This window comes from Triturus cristatus, chromosome 8 (assembly GCF_964204655.1).
Source record: "Triturus cristatus chromosome 8, aTriCri1.1, whole genome shotgun sequence".
Classification (NCBI taxonomy): Eukaryota; Metazoa; Chordata; class Amphibia; order Caudata; family Salamandridae; genus Triturus; species Triturus cristatus.
Genome location: NC_140591.1, coordinates 241,470,345 through 241,487,606, shown reverse-complemented (window position 1 = coordinate 241,487,606; position 17,262 = coordinate 241,470,345). Strand labels below are relative to the sequence as shown.

The 17,262-nt window shown below is 45.8% G+C and overlaps 1 protein-coding gene across 3 annotated transcripts in view; it reads right to left on the bottom strand.

Moving 5' to 3' along the window:
- ARHGAP42 (Rho GTPase activating protein 42) overlaps positions 1 to 17,262 on the bottom strand; it is a 609,563-nt gene that overhangs the window by 152,985 nt on the left and 439,316 nt on the right. For all 3 annotated transcript variants that reach the window (XM_085621436.1, XM_085621434.1, XM_085621435.1), the window contains exon 7: positions 12,350 to 12,454. In XM_085621436.1, the coding sequence (XP_085477562.1) occupies positions 12,350 to 12,454 (105 nt within the window). The remainder of the gene's footprint in view (positions 1 to 12,349; positions 12,455 to 17,262) is intronic.

Genomic DNA, 17,262 nt, shown 5'->3' with positions numbered 1-17,262 from the left:
AACACCTTTTTAGTTGTGGTGACCCCAAATGGTCGGAAATGATGTCCTGCCTATCTGTCAAAAACCCTTGGAGTCTGCCCCAGACAGGTGTTGAATGATCAGGGGGAATGTGAGGAGAGTCATTGTGTACTGGCTGAGGCACCCTTTGCATGTGTACCTCTACCCCGTTCCTTGGCTCCATTGCCTTTATAGGCTTCTCAAGTGTAGACTCTACCACCTTGCTGGTGATAGGATTGTTGTTGCCTTTGGTCAGAGGTGGATTCTTTGGCACTACCCCTTCCTTGCTACTTATGTTAGAACAGATGTGGATTCATAGTCTGCAACGTCCCCATGACCATTGCTGTCTAATTTTTTTAAGCATTTCATCAACCTGTGGGCTTAATACATGCTCACCATCAAATGGAATGTTAAGTAGGTGTTGTTGGTTTGAAAACAGAAATGCACAGTCATGCATGTCTGCGTAAAATGACAGATGAGTTTATACCCCTTGCAGAGGTGTCTGCACCATCTAGACCACAGCTAATTGTTGCACACTAATTCCTCACCTCTCTTTTTGTACGCCTCGGGGAGATGTTGTAGGAGATTTTGCATCTCATCTCAATGGGCCCTGTTGTACAGGGAGAGGAAATCTACTGAGTTAGCAATACTCCAGTGACTGGCATCCTCAATGGCCACCCTTTTCCCTGTAGCATCAATATGTTTATCAGTATTCGGGGCAACACTGTGTGCCTGAGCTGCAGCCCTTGGTCTAGCAGTAGCAACGACCAATGAGTTAGGGAAAAGGTGTCCATGTATGTACAGTGGGTGTTGAGGTGAATAGTTTATACTTCCTCTCTACAAGTGGAGTGAGTACCCTTGTTTTACCTGTTTCTTTGAAGAGCTCTGCAGCAGGTTAGAGCATAGTTTTTATCACAGGTAAGTACTGAACTTACCTTTCTGTCTTGGATAAAAACTCTATAAAAGTCATGATCCTCAGGTGCTATATACATATCTACTTTATGATATGCTGCTGCCCATTGGATGATGCTATGGTAGTTTGTAGTGTCATCGGGCAGAGTTGGCTTAATAGGTACAAGTTCCAGGTCAGTGTCGTCCTCAGGGTCAACATTGTATTCCTCCCAAGCGTTGTCATGACTATGGGGGTGGTACAGGGGCTCTCTGAAGTCCTCTGCAGGAGAATATGGGTTTAGACTCCCTGTGTCTAATTGCAAGTGATTAAGCCCTGTGGGAGATTGTGGTGAATGGTGTGGCAAATGTTGTGGTGAATGAGTCTGAGATGGTGGTGGTGAACTGGTGCCTTTGTGTGCCACAGGTTTGTTTTTTGGTGGCAATAAAGTAAGCTCATCCAACTCACGCCTTCTCTTTGTATCGGTTGGGGGGTAATAGCAATTGTTATTTGACCTTTGTTCAGGACTTGCAGAAACTTCTCAAGGATAGGACTTCCTATTCCTCAAAGGATTCTTTTTGGTGCTAGTTTGCTGTTTGATGCTGACAGTTCCTTGAAACCATTATGTTCTTTCATCTGTGCCGTCTCCAAAACGCTGACACAAAGCTTTAGATGCTGATGGCTGTATTGTGCCGAGTGGCTGTGACCTGGAGTCTTCAGCTTAGAAGGTTGTTTCTCAGTGCCGTGTTCTTTTACCGGATACCCCTCCAGAATCAGCACAGAGGGTGCCAAAGGACACTGATGGCTGCTTTTCTCCTTTGCTCTCCCCATAATGAGGGTTTGATAAAAGAACACCTCACTCCTCTTCCTCTTGTTCCTTGTTGCTGACCGCTTCCTCTTCTCCTGAGAACTCTGCCTCGACTGCCATCTCCACGTTGTGAGCAAGGCATCGATCGCTTTGAAACCTCAGGGTCTTTTTGAGTTAAACTGCAAACATGCCAGACAGTCTGTCTCACTGCGCTCAGTGGAGATGCGCAGGTTACAGACTTGTTGGTGGTCGCTGTGTGGAAACTTTGTGTTGCACCAAGAGTACTTTTAGAATGGATCCATCACCCCTGACAGCAGATTTTCTAGACAGGAGTGGAAGGTGACTGGCCCACCATGAGGCAAATGCCCTGTGGGTTAGATCCAATCAATCTGCTAATGCTGGAAGTCGAATTACCAAGGTCTTCCTGTAGACTGAGTAGAATCTGTTTCTTCATCAACGAATCATTTAGGCTCCACAGATGATAGGTGTCAAAAACCAGGGCTTCGCGTGAAACCCGTCCAAGCCCAATGGTGGTGAAAAATAATCTAACAATGGCGTTGATGACCATGCGCATTGCCACGGAGAGGAACCACAATGCCTTGTGACTCGAAAGACTTCTTAGAAGAAAAACAAATTGGAAATGTCCAAGCTTAACACTACATGGCAGTAGTATGCACATAATTTGTATCTACAGACACACAAGCAATGAATATATGTTACTGCAACAAGCCTGTAGTTAATTCTTATGTGCAAACAACGCCATTCTTCTCGAAATATGAGACTACGTAGCAAGATATTACCAGGTGGATGGCTAGTAGTGACAACCCTTGTGGATTTATCACACATATTCTGTATGACTTCATCTCAAAACATGATAGATGTTGCAGGGTTTCTGTCCAATGAGCAGTGCTTGTTTACAACATGCAGGGGCACACCTACTGAATGTGACTAAGGCAGTCTTGAACATGATTTCATGATCCTTTGTTCTTCCTAGTTGGTGGGTAACCAAAACATTTTTAAACAAACTATACCATCAGCCGCGGTTGGTAGTAGGAGTAGCTGCAGAGCGATGACGTGGGAAGGGGGAGGGGCAGGGTGGGGGGTAGTAAACTATGGATTACAGAGGTTTACAGGTAAGTTAACATATAAATTGATAAAAATGAATTTCTTTGCGTGCACTGCATCCCCAAATGCGATGCAGTGCACGCAACGAAATTCGTTTTATTAATTTATATGTTAACTTACCTGTAAACCTCCGTAATCCATAGTTTACTACCCCCCACCCTGCCCCTCCCCCTCCCCACGTCACTGCCCTGCAGCAACTCCTACTACCGACCGCGGCTGTATACCATAAAGCAGACAATGGTTGCAATGGAAGGCTGCTGATCATTTGTCTGTAAAATTCAAATTTGCCTCCATCTGGGATGCCAGTCATGGTCCCAGTTCTCTCTGCTGCCTGGATGTTCTGCAGCTTATATCTCCATGGACTTTTCATAGAATATACTTGAATGCCCATGTCCTTCTTGATGTGGCAGTCAGGAGCAGACATGATCCTCAGTGGAGGGACTCCAAGCCTTCATTATGTCAGTGAGTTCCTTGCTGTGGGGAGAGGTGGCAGAGGGGGGATGGACACTCGCCGATCTGTGATCGCTGGTCTTTGGGTGAGCTGCGGTGAGAGACCTGTTACTGGATCAGCAAAGCAGCACCTGGGCAGCCTGATATCCATCCTAATCAAACTCCCCAATGCTGCCCAACCAGTTCTCTGAAGAACTCATCTGTGGGTATCACATCACTGCGACTATTTTTCGGTCGAAGCCCACCACACAACTGTTATGCCTCGTGAAAAGTTTTAGAATGTCAGCCTGCGTGGAAAGGGCTTATGTAGAATGTTCGTAGCGTTGCTGGGTTATGGGTTGAGAGATTCTATGTATTTTTAAAATAAGTGAAGACGTTGCTATGTGGGCGGATGTTTTCTGTACAACCTGTTGCCTCTGCTGTGTAGACTCTGATAATAAACAACTTCAAGGACCCCTGGCTCCGAAGCTATCACTACAACTTGTTTGGCGACGATTTCTGGTCTACACAGCTTAACGAATTCCACGCAAGAATTCCTCGTCAAGCCACGATCATCAACTCAGCTGTCGTTTCTATGAGTTCAACGGATTAGCGAATCTCTTTCTCTTTCAGCTTACCGGAAGGTACACCCTTACTCAAATTACGGATTCAAGGTAAGGGTGTTTAAAAAATCTCTAAGCTGATTGCTTATCGACGAAGTAACATCTGAACTTACCCCAATTTATGACACAGGACACGGGACTGTGAACTGTTGCTCCTTCCGCGCTGTGTGTTCCGAGGTCCGACATCATTTCTGGGCATTTTGGGGGATATTTCGTGTCTGCTGTCGTTGTGCGCATGCGCGAGGTTGGTGCCAGGCCTGTTTTCCTCTGCGCATGTGCGAACCGGCAACGCAACACTACTGCAGCGACGTCTGGCTCCGTCTGCTTATTACATTGCTAGGCAACAGTGTTTTCATGAGCGATTTGACTGATACACGCCTCATTCAAGTCGTTTTGATCTTTTAAGTACAAAACGAGTACCTGTCTTCATTCAGTGGATTGCTTCTGTGATCCACACACACGCACGAGTGTACTCTTCCATTTTCTTCACTACAAAGTAATTCCAAGTACACAGATTCTTCCTGTGATCTGCACACAGACATTTTTTTTTTCGCAATTGTTTTCTTTTTCTCGTCAAAGCAGATTTCTCCTGTGATCTGCACACAAGTCCATATTAGGTGTAAAAAAAAAAAGACATTTACGGTCTAATCTATTTATTTATTTATTTATTTATTTCTGTTCCTGATTCTCCACATTTCTCACTTTGCTGAGGTAGTAGTTCTGTTGACTAAAACTGATTATAATATTTGTATTCATAGGTTTTTGTCACAAGTGGGTGCTAATTCGTTGTTCTTTGCCACTAAGATGCAATCCGTCACTCCACCTCCTGCTTTTTTGGAATCAGCTGGTGATCCACCAGTTAGGTGGGAACTATGGTTTGATGCCTTTCAAACCTATTTAGGTGCCATTGGAGCATCCAGATTCAGTGATGAACGTAAGAGATTTTTACTTCTTCATTCCCTTGGTTTTGAAGGTAGGTCCATATTCAAACATCTTCCTGAAGTCACTCATGTTCCTGGAGAAGATATAGATGTTTTTCAAGATGCTGTGACTAAACTTAGGACAAGGTTTCGCAAACAACCTAGTTTGATGGTTCTTCGACATAAGTTCTTCAAGAGGCAACAGAAGGATGGAGAAGATGTTGACACGTATGTTTCTGCATTAAGGAAACTTGCCTCAGAATGTCAGTTTGAAACATTTTTAGAACAACTTATCAGGGATCAATTTGTCTGTCACTGCAGTGACAAGCAAATACGGCAAAAACTTCTCTCTCTTTCAAATCCAGATTTGGATGAAACTATGAAAATCGCCAAAAGTATCGAAACGTCTCAAATTTCTTTAAAGGAATTGGAAGACAAACTTCCGGACCCTGTGAATGCTATCTCGTCAGGTCCTAAATTTAAGCGCAACGATGCTAAGCATGATGTCAGAGATAATGAGACCAAGAAAATTAGTGCAAAGAAAAACATTTTTCTCTGCCCGGGAGCAAATGTTGTGTGTAGCTATTGCAAAAGAACAGGACATTTTGCCAAAGTTTGCTTTAAAAGAAAATGTAATGAGCAAAAAAGGTCTGTTGCATGTGTACTAGAGTCAGACTCTGAATCAGACTCTGAAACTGTTGGTGTGGTCCTAGACAGCCCGGATCACATTCTAAAGATTTCTGATGAGACAGACTGCATAGACCCTATTGTTGAAATTTTGGTGGGGGACAAAGTATTAAATTTGCTAGTAGATTCTGGAGCTAGAATAACGATGATAACCAAGGAGCTTTTTGAAGAAACTTGGGGAAATAGGAGTTTGTCACCCCCTGATCGCTCACCAGTATCCTACGAGGGTCGTAAGATAGAACTGTTGGGTTATTTTGAGGATGATCTTGAATTCGATGGTAGGGTGATCAAGGGTAAGATATATGTGGCTGTTAAAGGATTGAATATATTGGGTTGGTATCACCAAGGACTATTTGGGATGATCCTCAAACCAGGTTGTCGGGTACAAGTTTTAAATGTTTCAGATGCTGGTTTTGATAGTAGTGTCAAATGGGAGCGACTTTTTCCCACAGTTTTTTCAAAGGGATTAGGAACTATTCGAGGGTGCAAACCCCGAATAATTGTGAAAGAAGGGTCATTACCTGTGAAGCACAAATTGAGGGGTGTCCCTTTCAGTGTTAGGGAAGACCTTGAAATAGAGATAAAACGTTTGTGCCGAGAGGGAATTATTGAAGCAACAGAGTCTTCTCTGTGGCTTTCTCCTCTAGTGGTAGCACGAAAAAGGTGCGGTAAGTTGCGTGTGTGTGTGGACCTCAGGTCATTGAATAAGGAGATCTGGGTGGACTCACATCCTTTGCCGAAAATTGATGACCTATTTGCGTGCGTAAGAGGTTCGAGGTATTTTTCAAAGTTGGATTTGGCAAGTGCGTACCACCAGATTGAATTGGAAGAGGAGTCCCGTCATTTTATATCTTTTATCTCACCTCTGGGCACTTTCCGTTATAAACGTATGCCGTTTGGGTTGGCTTCGGCCGCGTCAGTTTTTCAACGAGTGATGCAGAGTATGTTGGGTGAGATCAAAGGTGTACTTGTATTGCAAGACGATGTCCTTGTCCATTCCAAAGACATTAGTTCACACAATGTTTTGCTGAAAAGGGTGTTAGAAACATTCAGAGAGTATGGTGTGGTCGTAAAGCCTGAGAAATGTAAATTTCTTTGTGATGAAGTTGAGTATTTAGGGCACCACATTTCAGGCGAAGGGATTCGACCCAGACAAGGTTTGTTAGATGCCATTATCAAGGCTCCTATTCCAAAGGATAAGACAGGGGTTAAATCACTGTTAGGTTTGTTGGAATATTATTCTAAATTTATTCCAAATTATGCCTCAGTAGTTAGACCGATCAGTTTTCTATTGAGGAAGGGTGTTTCTTTCGATTGGTCGTGTCAATGCAACGCAGCTCTGGAAGCTGTGAAAGGTCTTCTTAAAAGAAGTGAGGCGCTCAAGCCGTTTGATCCTACCCTTACCACTTGCATCACAGTGGATGCAAGCCAGGTGGGTTTGGGGTGTGTGGTCACGCAAGGTACTGGACGTGGTGAAAATACCATTGCGTTTGCATCCAGGGTATTGAGGGATACAGAAATACAATACTCGGTGATCGAGAAGGAGTTGTTATCTTGCCTTTGGGCTGTAACTAAGTTTCGCTCATATGTCTGGGGGAGACGTTTCATTTTGAGGACTGACCATAAACCGTTGGTGAACATTCTAAGTGCAGGGACTAGCAAATGTTGTTCACTAAGGATTGTAAGGATGGTCTCAAGACTTATGCAATATCAGTGTGATGTAGTCCATATTTCCGGTGGGAAGAATACGAGAGCAGACTTTTTATCTAGATTTCCGGTAGAGTCAGATCAAAGGGACTGTTCAGATGACGATCATGAGGATGAAGATGATTCAGATGATTGCTTTATTGCTGCGGTTGATATTTCTGAGTTCAGTGTCGGAGACGATGGAAGTTGGTTGGAAGCTATTGGTCAAGATGAGGTTCTCCAACAAGTGAGTCAGTATGTGATGAATGGTTGGCCGAGAGAGAGTACTTTGGCACATTATCTACGACCTTACTGGAAAGTACATTCGGAAATTTCCATTGAGGGTGGTGTGTTGGTTCGTGGAGAAAGGCTTATTCCTCCTCTTGGTGTGAGAAAAAATATTATTCTCAGAGCTCATGAGGGTCATCTTGGTTCAACTCTTACTAAGCGAAGGGTTCGTGATGGTTTCTGGTGGCCATCTATGGATGCTGATGTCATGGAGATTGTGGACGTGTGCTCCATATGTAGTAGAGCTGATAAAGGGTTGAAGGTCAAAACCCCACCGTTGTTGCCAGTAGAGTGCCCGGCAGTTCCTTGGAGTAAATTGGGTTTAGACATCATGGGTCCTATAGAAGGTCTGCAGAATGGTGGCCGGTTTGTTCTAGTATTGATTGATTATGTTTCAAAATGGCCTGAGGTGAGGGTTGTTAAGGATATCTCTTCCTCTACAGTGATAACGTTTTTAAGAGAAGTGTTTATTCGAGAGGGGTTTCCTGAGACATTGGTAACAGACAATGGTACCCAATTTGTCAGTGGAGAATTCGAGTCGTTCTTGAGTTCTTGCAATATCAAGCATACAAAAAGTTCACTGTATCACCCACAGTCTAATGGCCAGGTGGAGCGCATGAACAGGGTGGTGGGTGACTGTGTTAGATGGGCAAAAGGTTCAAGAGTTAATATACAAGTTTCCATTGACAGTATGCTGTGGTTTTATAGGACAACTCCTCATTCCACCACTAAGGTTTCTCCTTTTGAGTTATTAAGGGGACGTAAGGCCAATACATGTTTCAGACCAGGTTGGATGAATAAATGGATCAGATCGTTACATGACATGAATGGTCTTATGGATATAGTGAAGAGGAATGTTCAAAATGCTCAAACTAAGCAAAAGGAGTGGTATGATAACAAAAATTCAGCTAAGTTGGTTGAGGTGCATGTGGGGGATCTTGTTGGGATCAAGTCTTCCATACATGTCAAAAAAGGGGAAAGTAGGTTTGGACTACCCATCCTTGTCACAGAGATAGGTAGGAATGCAGTTAAGGTTGAAGGGGGAAGTTGGTGGAATGTAGGTAAGATTGTTAAGGTTAGGGAAACTATTGGGACAGGAAAGGGTGGTAGTTACGGTGAGCCCTCTTCCTGTGAAACTGTGGAGACTGGTTGCAGAACCGGTGATGTTCGTGGTACGGTGAGAAGGAGGAGTAGTAGGGCGAGCAGAATTACCATACGGTTTCATGACTGAATTACTGTGATAGTATTAATTTTTTTTGTGATTGAATTACTGTGTTAGTATTAAAAGTTTGTTATTTTCGTTTTGTTGTTTTTTTGTTTGTTGTGTTTATGTTTTTTTTTTTTAAAAAATGAGAAAGGGGGATATGTTATGCCTCGTGAAAAGTTTTAGAATGTCAGCCTGCGTGGAAAGGGCTTATGTAGAATGTTCGTAGCGTTGCTGGGTTATGGGTTGAGAGATTCTATGTATTTTTAAAATAAGTGAAGACGTTGCTATGTGGGCGGATGTTTTCTGTACAACCTGTTGCCTCTGCTGTGTAGACTCTGATAATAAACAACTTCAAGGACCCCTGGCTCCGAAGCTATGACTACAACAACGCAGCTGTCTGGTTGCAAAGACATGTTGAGGACATGCTGAAAGCTTCATTGGGAATGCATTCTGCCCATTGCTTACCATTGGCTCTGTGTTTTGAAACTCATATTGCCTTGCTTTCAATTTGCTGGCTTTATTTGTTTTAGGCTGTCCAGCACATCTTTGTTCCTCCTGTGGAGCACAGCCGGTTTACCACCTCTCTGCTAGCTCCTTGTATTTTGTTATGGGTGCTAGCTTTCTGTGAATAGTTTTTCTTTTTCGTAAGGCACTCCACAAGAGTACGTGTTTCCAGTTGTCTGATTTGTATGCTAGTTCAGAGCAGCAACCATGCTGTATTTCTTTATAAAGGTTTCCTACCTCCTACCTTTCTGCTTGACTGATTCTACTTATCTTTACCACTACCAGTTCACCAATTTCGCATGCCTGTGAGGAACAATGTTCTATCTACAAGTTTGTATATTTTAATATGTGCGCCTTACTAATAGCATAACTAATAGGCCTGGAAGTAGTGAAGTGGAGGATGCTGAAACACTGCTAAAATAACCATGCTGGAGTTCAGAAGTGAATGAGCACTAAATAAGTGTTTACATTTAGTTTTTATCTCGTCACATTTGCTGTGCACTTAAAGACATATATCAAATGCTAAGCTCTGTCTTATGAGGGAGGTTGGGGTTTACTTTTCTTTCCCTGGCTGCAAAGTGAGAGGGTTTATGTAACAATCATGCAGGGTAAGTGTGATGTGAAAGAAAAAGAAAAAGGCTGTAGGATGTCATTTTTACTAGCATATAACAAAATTTGAATACCAGCGAATTAAATGCCCAAATATTTCAGACTATTTTAAAACTAGGAAAGCACAAACGAAGCAAATTGTTTTTGTAATTCTGAAGTGGTGGAATAATATGATCAAAACAAATCAATACACTAGGTGATGCCGATTTCCACATATTATCGTTTGAAGCTGTATAGGTTTATCAGTAAAACTGTATGTTTGGGCAAATGTAAATATAACTTCAATTGAACATTTGTTGTCTGTAATGGCAGTGTGCTACCATGCCATGCATACGCCACTCTACATCACACAATGCACACTCCACTCTACGCCTCCCCACTCTACAACACTTTATGCTTCTCAAGGTCACTCCACTCTACAACACTCTACTCCACTCTATGCCTTTCTATGTCCCACCACTCTATGCCACTTCACTCTAGGCCACCCCACAATACCCCAACTCTATGACATGCCACACCACTTCACTTTAAACAACTCTACACCACTGTACAATACTCTACTCTATGACACTCCACTTAATAACACTATACTCCAAGACACTCCACTCTACTCTACATCACTCCATGACACTCCACTCTACTATGTGCCACTCCACGACACTCCACTCTACGACTCTCCAAGCCACTACACTCCACCCTGCTCCCTTTTACTGACCTCTACGCCACTTCACTCTATGACACTACTCCATTCCATGCCTCTCTACTCTACGGCACTCTACTCGACTCTATGCCACTTCACTTTATGCCACTCCTCTCCACTCTATCCATTACAGTCTATGACACGCCAATGTACGCCCCTCCATGGCACTTTAATCCACGACACAGCACTCTATGCCACTCCACATCAATTTACTCTGCTCAATGCCACTCCACTCTGCAATACTCTACCCCTCTCTACTCCACTTTACACCACTGCACTCTACCCAATGCCACTCTACGCTACGCCACTCCGTACTACTTTACTCTACATCTCACCACTCCAATCTATGCCACTCCATGATACTCTACTCCACTCTACTCCACTGCATGCCACTGCACGTCACTTCACGAAACTCCGCTCTACGCCACTGCTTCACTCTACTCCACTCCACTCTACACCACTCTATGCCACTCCACAACACTATATGAACCTTTACTCTGTGCCACTCCATTCTATGACACACCACTCTACAAAACTCAACTCTCCTCTACAACACTAACTTTTAGCCATGCTGAACGACAGCCACGCTGGTGTACACCATGGCTAAAACACATTGGCAAAGGTAACAGCTCTCATATAGGCAAGACTTGTTAGCTTTGCCAATGCTTGTTAGTAGGCTGTTCCTGGGATGGGCCCACAACTGCTCCAAACAACTGTGGATACAGTTTCCAACATTTTAATCTGACGCCTCAGTGTATTTTCATGTCAAGTTCCCTTCTGATGTGTCATAGTTGTATTACATTGCCTGGGTTTTCCTGCTTGAAAGCAAACTAGTATTCCTGTAGACTTTAGCCGATTGGCGTTGCAGTGCGGGCAAAGTAATTCATTTTATTTTTTATTTACTTAACTCCGTTCGGCCGTAAGTCGGAGTTTACTACGCCCCACCCTGCCTCGCTCCCACCCTACCACCCCGCAGCACTCCCATGAGGAGCCGCCACTGCTCACAGGTCTCAAGAGTAGACGCAGTCCTTCTTCTGTCTTCCCAGGGCCATTAGTGTTCTGAAGAGGGTACTCAGGGGTACCACATTTATGTCTGGCGTTAATCTGTGGATGGGGATAATTGCTGGACCCTCTGTAACCAATAGGGAAAAAGTTCCCAGTGGTAACCCTACCCTCTTTCGCAACGGTTCTTCTGTGCCCTACAGCAGACAATACCTCGGTGCCCCTCTCCACCGAAATCCAATATGGCCAAACATTTCTTCCCCTGTGCAGAGCTCCTTTGCCAATTCTAGAGGTGTACCCAGGGTAATGAGACACCCTTCCTCTGTGGTCACTCAAAACCTGTCCTGGGAGCAGCTCCTCTCCCACTGAGATTGGGATAGCTGAACTCCTCCTGCTTATCGTTTCTCTCCGCTATTTGGTGGTATTGAGTTTTCCATGGCTCCAAACATTTGACATTTCCTGCCTTTTTGCGCTACAAAATTAATGTGTATTTACTTTCTTTTGCCTTATGCTAATGAGGCCCTGGGCCTGGATTAATAAGTGGATGGATGCGACCACGTAGAAAATGCAGATCCTACAAAGTGGCGCTGTTGACCCATAAACTGCATTTGCGGTTATTTATGTTTGAGTCCATTGTGCTAAAAGCATTGTTTGTAAAACATTTAACTATAGAAAAACTCACTTTTCTACCAAGCTTCTTTGACGTTACATAACGTATATTTTGAACAACGTTAGAAAGATGCATTTATATGTACGTGAATTAGGGTTCACTAATCTGCAATTTAGTTATACAGTTTCGAGGCCATTTCTTCTAGTTTCAATTACTGTGAAGCAATGAAATTGATGATGCAGCAGTAAAAGAAGACCAAACGTACATTTTGCAAATTAAACTGCAGCTGTTGCTTGTATGGTGTAAATTCCTGCGCCAACTCATATCCTTCGTGGTAAAAGGTGAACAGCCCTTGGAGAAAAGCCAACAACTGTAAAAATAAAATTGAGAAAAACAGTTTAAAATTCATCACTATAAATAAAATAAGGCACAAATTGATTCAGAATGTAATAAACAACAATTCCAGACCGCTGTGCTAGAATACAGGGACCAGCCACTAATAGGCTGTAATCAGAAAAGGATGTTCAGCTAAGCAAGACATGACCCCAAGATGTTTGGGCCTGTCTGCATCAAAATAAGTTAAACAGATAATTATTAAACTTTTCTGCAGATGTTTGCTACACAACGAAAAGAATGCCATGACCACAATACAGCAATATGCAAACAGATTGAAAATGCTAGTAGGAAAACTGCTTTATTATGTGTCACTGAATAATATTTGGCGAATATGAACAAGTGGTGTTTCTGAATCTTAAAGTTTGATACAGCTTATCCTGAATAAATATTTCATTGTTTTATGTTGTCGTTTTTGTACGTATAGGGTAACCAGGCAGTCACAGTGATCCTGGAGTCCACAGTTTTCGTATCCGAATCTACGGTGGTATCATGCAGGGGATGGTAATTATAGTTCGAATATCTAGGAGAGTGTATCTGGCTCTCGTCTCCCAGACCCCTTCCGAGAGATACAAGCTGCCTTCTTCCTTGGATTCTGGACTGGTGCCACTGCCCACATCTTGACTCAAGATCCGCTGTTTGGCTCCATTGTTGGTACATCCCTGGGCTGGGGTAAGACAGCAGCCTTGGAGTGCCTCCTAGTGGCTGCACCATTTTTACAACAAAAGCTTTGAAACATGTCCTTGTCAGTGCAAAGGAGCACCCCAGCAGGCGAAATGTTAGTTTGCTTGGGGCATTGATAATTTTGTCATACTTCCGCCGGACCACACCTACATGCTTTATATACAACCACACTTTCAACAAGTCTGATTCATGACGTTGCTGTGCTATAGAATAGTGCTGGTTTATTAAGGCAGTCGCTTCCTGTATCTCACTCCCTGGACTACAGCCAGGACCTCCTGGACATGCTCTTCGGAGCAGGACTGGAATGCTGTGCCACACCCCCATAGAACAGTGTGTCGCCCTGTTAAGTGATGTGAACTTTTCTGCTTCAGGAAACAAACTGAATGCATGTTTCTTGAACAATAAGACTGCTATTAGAAAGGCACTATCTGTTAGCAATGGCATATCTAGGTTAAAGGTGAGGTGAATAAATGTCTGTTCTTTAGTTTTTCGTTTTTTTTTTTTATCTCTGAGGATGACAGGAATCTTCGTGCCTGCTTTATGCATGTTTTGTTGATCTCCTCCTTAGCAGCCATTTTTGTCAGGGGCGGCTCGTGTTAAAGGGCGTGAGGGACTTAGCTCTCCCATCCTGGGGAAAAAGATTAAAAAAACAGAAGTCTGAGCAGCTGTAAATAAATTGCAGTTGCTGCTCAGTGAAGAACTGGTGTGAATCTCTTTTTTTATGGAGAAGAGGGTTCAGGGGAATGTGACCTAGGGCCTCCTGAGCATTGCGCATGCGTTGGCGGGACACGTCATGCCAGTGACGACACTCTGGACTCTGGCAGGCGTCCTGGACATTCATTTTCACATAAGATTCTATGTGGGGTGTTATTTACATGGCCAATGATGGGATTAAAACAGTGCCAATAAACTAAATGGCCGGGGGCAGGGCAGGCCCTGGTGAAAATGAAGGAGTGGGTGTGTCTTTGATCTCTTTCTCCTCCATTGGCTCCCAGCAACTGCTGCTGTTGGTCATGACTCACGTGTGATTGGTGGGTTGGGGCAGGGGAAACTGCCCAGCAGAGCATCCTTTCGGGGTCATTTTTAGGTCTCGGCTTGAAGGCTGCGCTTGCGCAGTCTCGCTCCGAGATTTAATGTTTCGGAGTGGGGCTTTAACCCGCCCCTTTTCTTTACCTCTTCTCCATTGGCTGGCCTCTTAAATGCTGGTCAGCCATTGGAGAAGAGGTTTGTCTCTTCAAACAAGCCCCGTCCTTTTCGGATTCGGGGGCGTGTTTGTTCGATTCTTTCTCTCCTCTGGAATGTAAACATTCCAGCCAATGGCAAGAGGAGAGAAAGAAAAACACGCCCCCGATTCCGAAAACGCCGCTGCGTTTCTCCGAGGCATTTCTGCTTGACCTCAGAGAAAGGCGGTGGTATCTCCGTATGTTTCTATGTATTCGGTAGTTTAGTGTGGTTTATAAACATTCGCAGCCTATTTTCTAGTGCTGTTTAAAGGCCTTTGTGAGGGCTGCACGCACGCTAGGGGCTGCCTTTGTTTTCTGTAGTCAGTTTGCAGTGAGAGCGGCAGAGCCTCCGTCAGCACAGCTGGTTGTGAGAATCCAAGATCGTCTCGTGAGGACTGGGTGGAGGCTTTTCGGCACTGAATGGATGGGGGCTTCAAACTAGTTTGGGGGCGTACGGAGTGGGGCCAGTGTGCAGGTTACAACGACTCGGGGTGCGCTGAGTGGGTGTTGTTGTGAAAGTGGGACGTGCACAGTGTGGGACTGCGGGTTGCACAAGTGGGTGCTGCTGGGCTGGCTCTGTGGGCATCATGTGGGGGCTGCAAGGCCACTACAGAGATTAGGAGCCGCACACCCCGTGCGCGGGCTGCAGTTTGGGAGTAAGGACTGGAGGGTATAGACTAGGATGATACACATCTGCCTGGGAGGCAGCACAGGCGGAGGGCTGCAGAGCAGGCTGAAGGGGCGGCTGAGAGTAGTGTCGGGGGGTGCGGTGCCTCTGCAAATGGCCTGGGGTAGCTCCGTCTTCTGAGCGGGCCGCACAGAGTTAAAGTCATACAGCTGGCCGCGAGGGCTGCCACCCGGCTGGATCGGCCTCTCTGGCTCAACTTGTAGCGCTCGGGGGCTCTGACAGGCAGCAGGATTTCCTCTGAGGTGTGCGTAGAGGAGGGCAGGGCTCGGGGAGGAGAAGGCGGATCCCGGCCCCGCACACACCTTTCGGGAGAGGAAGTCAAGGTGCAGCTGGGGAGGAAAGTTGCAGAGCTCTGGGGCGCACGGCAGCGGGCAGTCACGGCGAAGGCGCTCCGAGAAGACCCCATTCTCTCAGGCTGAAGGAACAGATCACCTCCATGTCTGTGACAGCCTGACTGGGAGACCGCACCGGAGCAGAGGAGGGCGGCATCACCGGAGGACAGCCCGTTGCAGGGGACCACCTGCACCGGCTGGAGAGTGGAGAAGGAGAGCCCCCCGCTGGGTCAGCGGCCTCTGCACACCGATGGCGCACCCACCGGAGCCCGCCATGGAGAACGCGCACGCCAAGACGGTGTCCGAGGTGCTGAGTCACTTCAAGGTGAACGAGAGCTGCGGCCTGAGTCCCGACACAGACCCCGAGGCTGGGGGGAGGGGCACCTCCCAGCTGCTGCCAGTTAAACACCCGCTGACATGAGCAGTGCACGCCCCCGAGGCCCTACTTAATGCACAGCAATGCCCATCTCCCCAACCCCTGGCCCCCTACATCAGGTGCCCCTACCTCCTCGCCCATTTCTCACCAGCTGAATATCTTACTCTCGGTCCCGGGTTTCTCCCATGACGCGCCCCCCTCTCTGCTGTGTCACTCGTGGGGTGTCCACTAAACCTCAGCATTGTCCTGATAGTAATGAGTCTCGGCGTATAGCGCCTACTCCCTGTGTGCCATTCTATAGCGCTGTTAAGAATAGGTGTAACTAGCACTCTATTTAATGACACTCGGTGTAGCGACCTAGTTGGCACGATCAAGATTGAAATCCATGGCTGCTGATGTTAGCAGTCAAAGCGCCAAGAAACAGCCAGAAGGTGCTATGTTAGTGTTAGGAGTTACACTCCAGAACAATGACCCTGAAATGACCTGCTCGCCCCTGAATAATGTGCCCCGATCTCTTCTGCTACTCCCAGAGGAGGCGGAAAGGCAGGGTACACACGAGTCTATGGCGGCGGAGGCGCACAACCCACTGAGCTGCTTTACAATCTTGCCCCTGAACAGCACAAATCTGTAAGGATGTGGTCCGTCTGCTAGACTGCCGACTTTGGTGCTGCTAACCAGGGTTCGAGCCTCGGGGTCGCGTCCACATCCTGTGATTCTGGGCAAATCACTTAATCTCCCCGTGCCTGAATGTGTAATGTAGATACGGTGCTCATGTAAAGCGCTCCAATACCTTCGGGTTGAGTTCGCGCTATATAAATATGCAACAAAAAAATAAATAAATAAACACGCTTTGAGTGGGCACTAGTGCCCTCTTGGGTCAAGGGAGGCATGCCCCGACACAGCGCCCCCTGCTGCACCCCCTCATTAACACCGCATTTGTATGGAGATGGTTGAGGGAAGCTCCACACCTATTTCAAAGGTGGGGGCATGAAACGCCCACCCTGCCCCCTCCCACCAAGGCCTCTGGGCTGGGGGAGTGGATTGAGCCAGGTTTAGCGCTTTATGCTCCTTAAATGTTTGTCTGGGGGTGGGGGGCGATGGTAATTGGTCTTTTCGGGGTGCAAATGTACTGCTGGCCCAGCTGTGGGGGGTGTCCTGCCCGCTTCCTGCCCCGAGGACAAAAAGCAGAATATATTGGGGGTGGGGGGGGGGGTCTACAGTAAGCAGCCCGTGACCTCACAGGGCCTGGACATATCACGCAATGCACGTGTGACCTTGGGCTCCTGGAAGCGGGGGGCGGGGGGGGCGACAAATATTCAAGATTATTCGGCGACTGGAAACTGGGATGATTACAATCCTCATCATTTGGCTTGGAAAACGCCTGGTCAGTTTAGTTCAAGGGAGTGTCCATACTAATTTGAGAGGGATTAAGCTATTGACATTGTATATAACAATGCCGTTTCTTTAACCCTTTCACCGCGG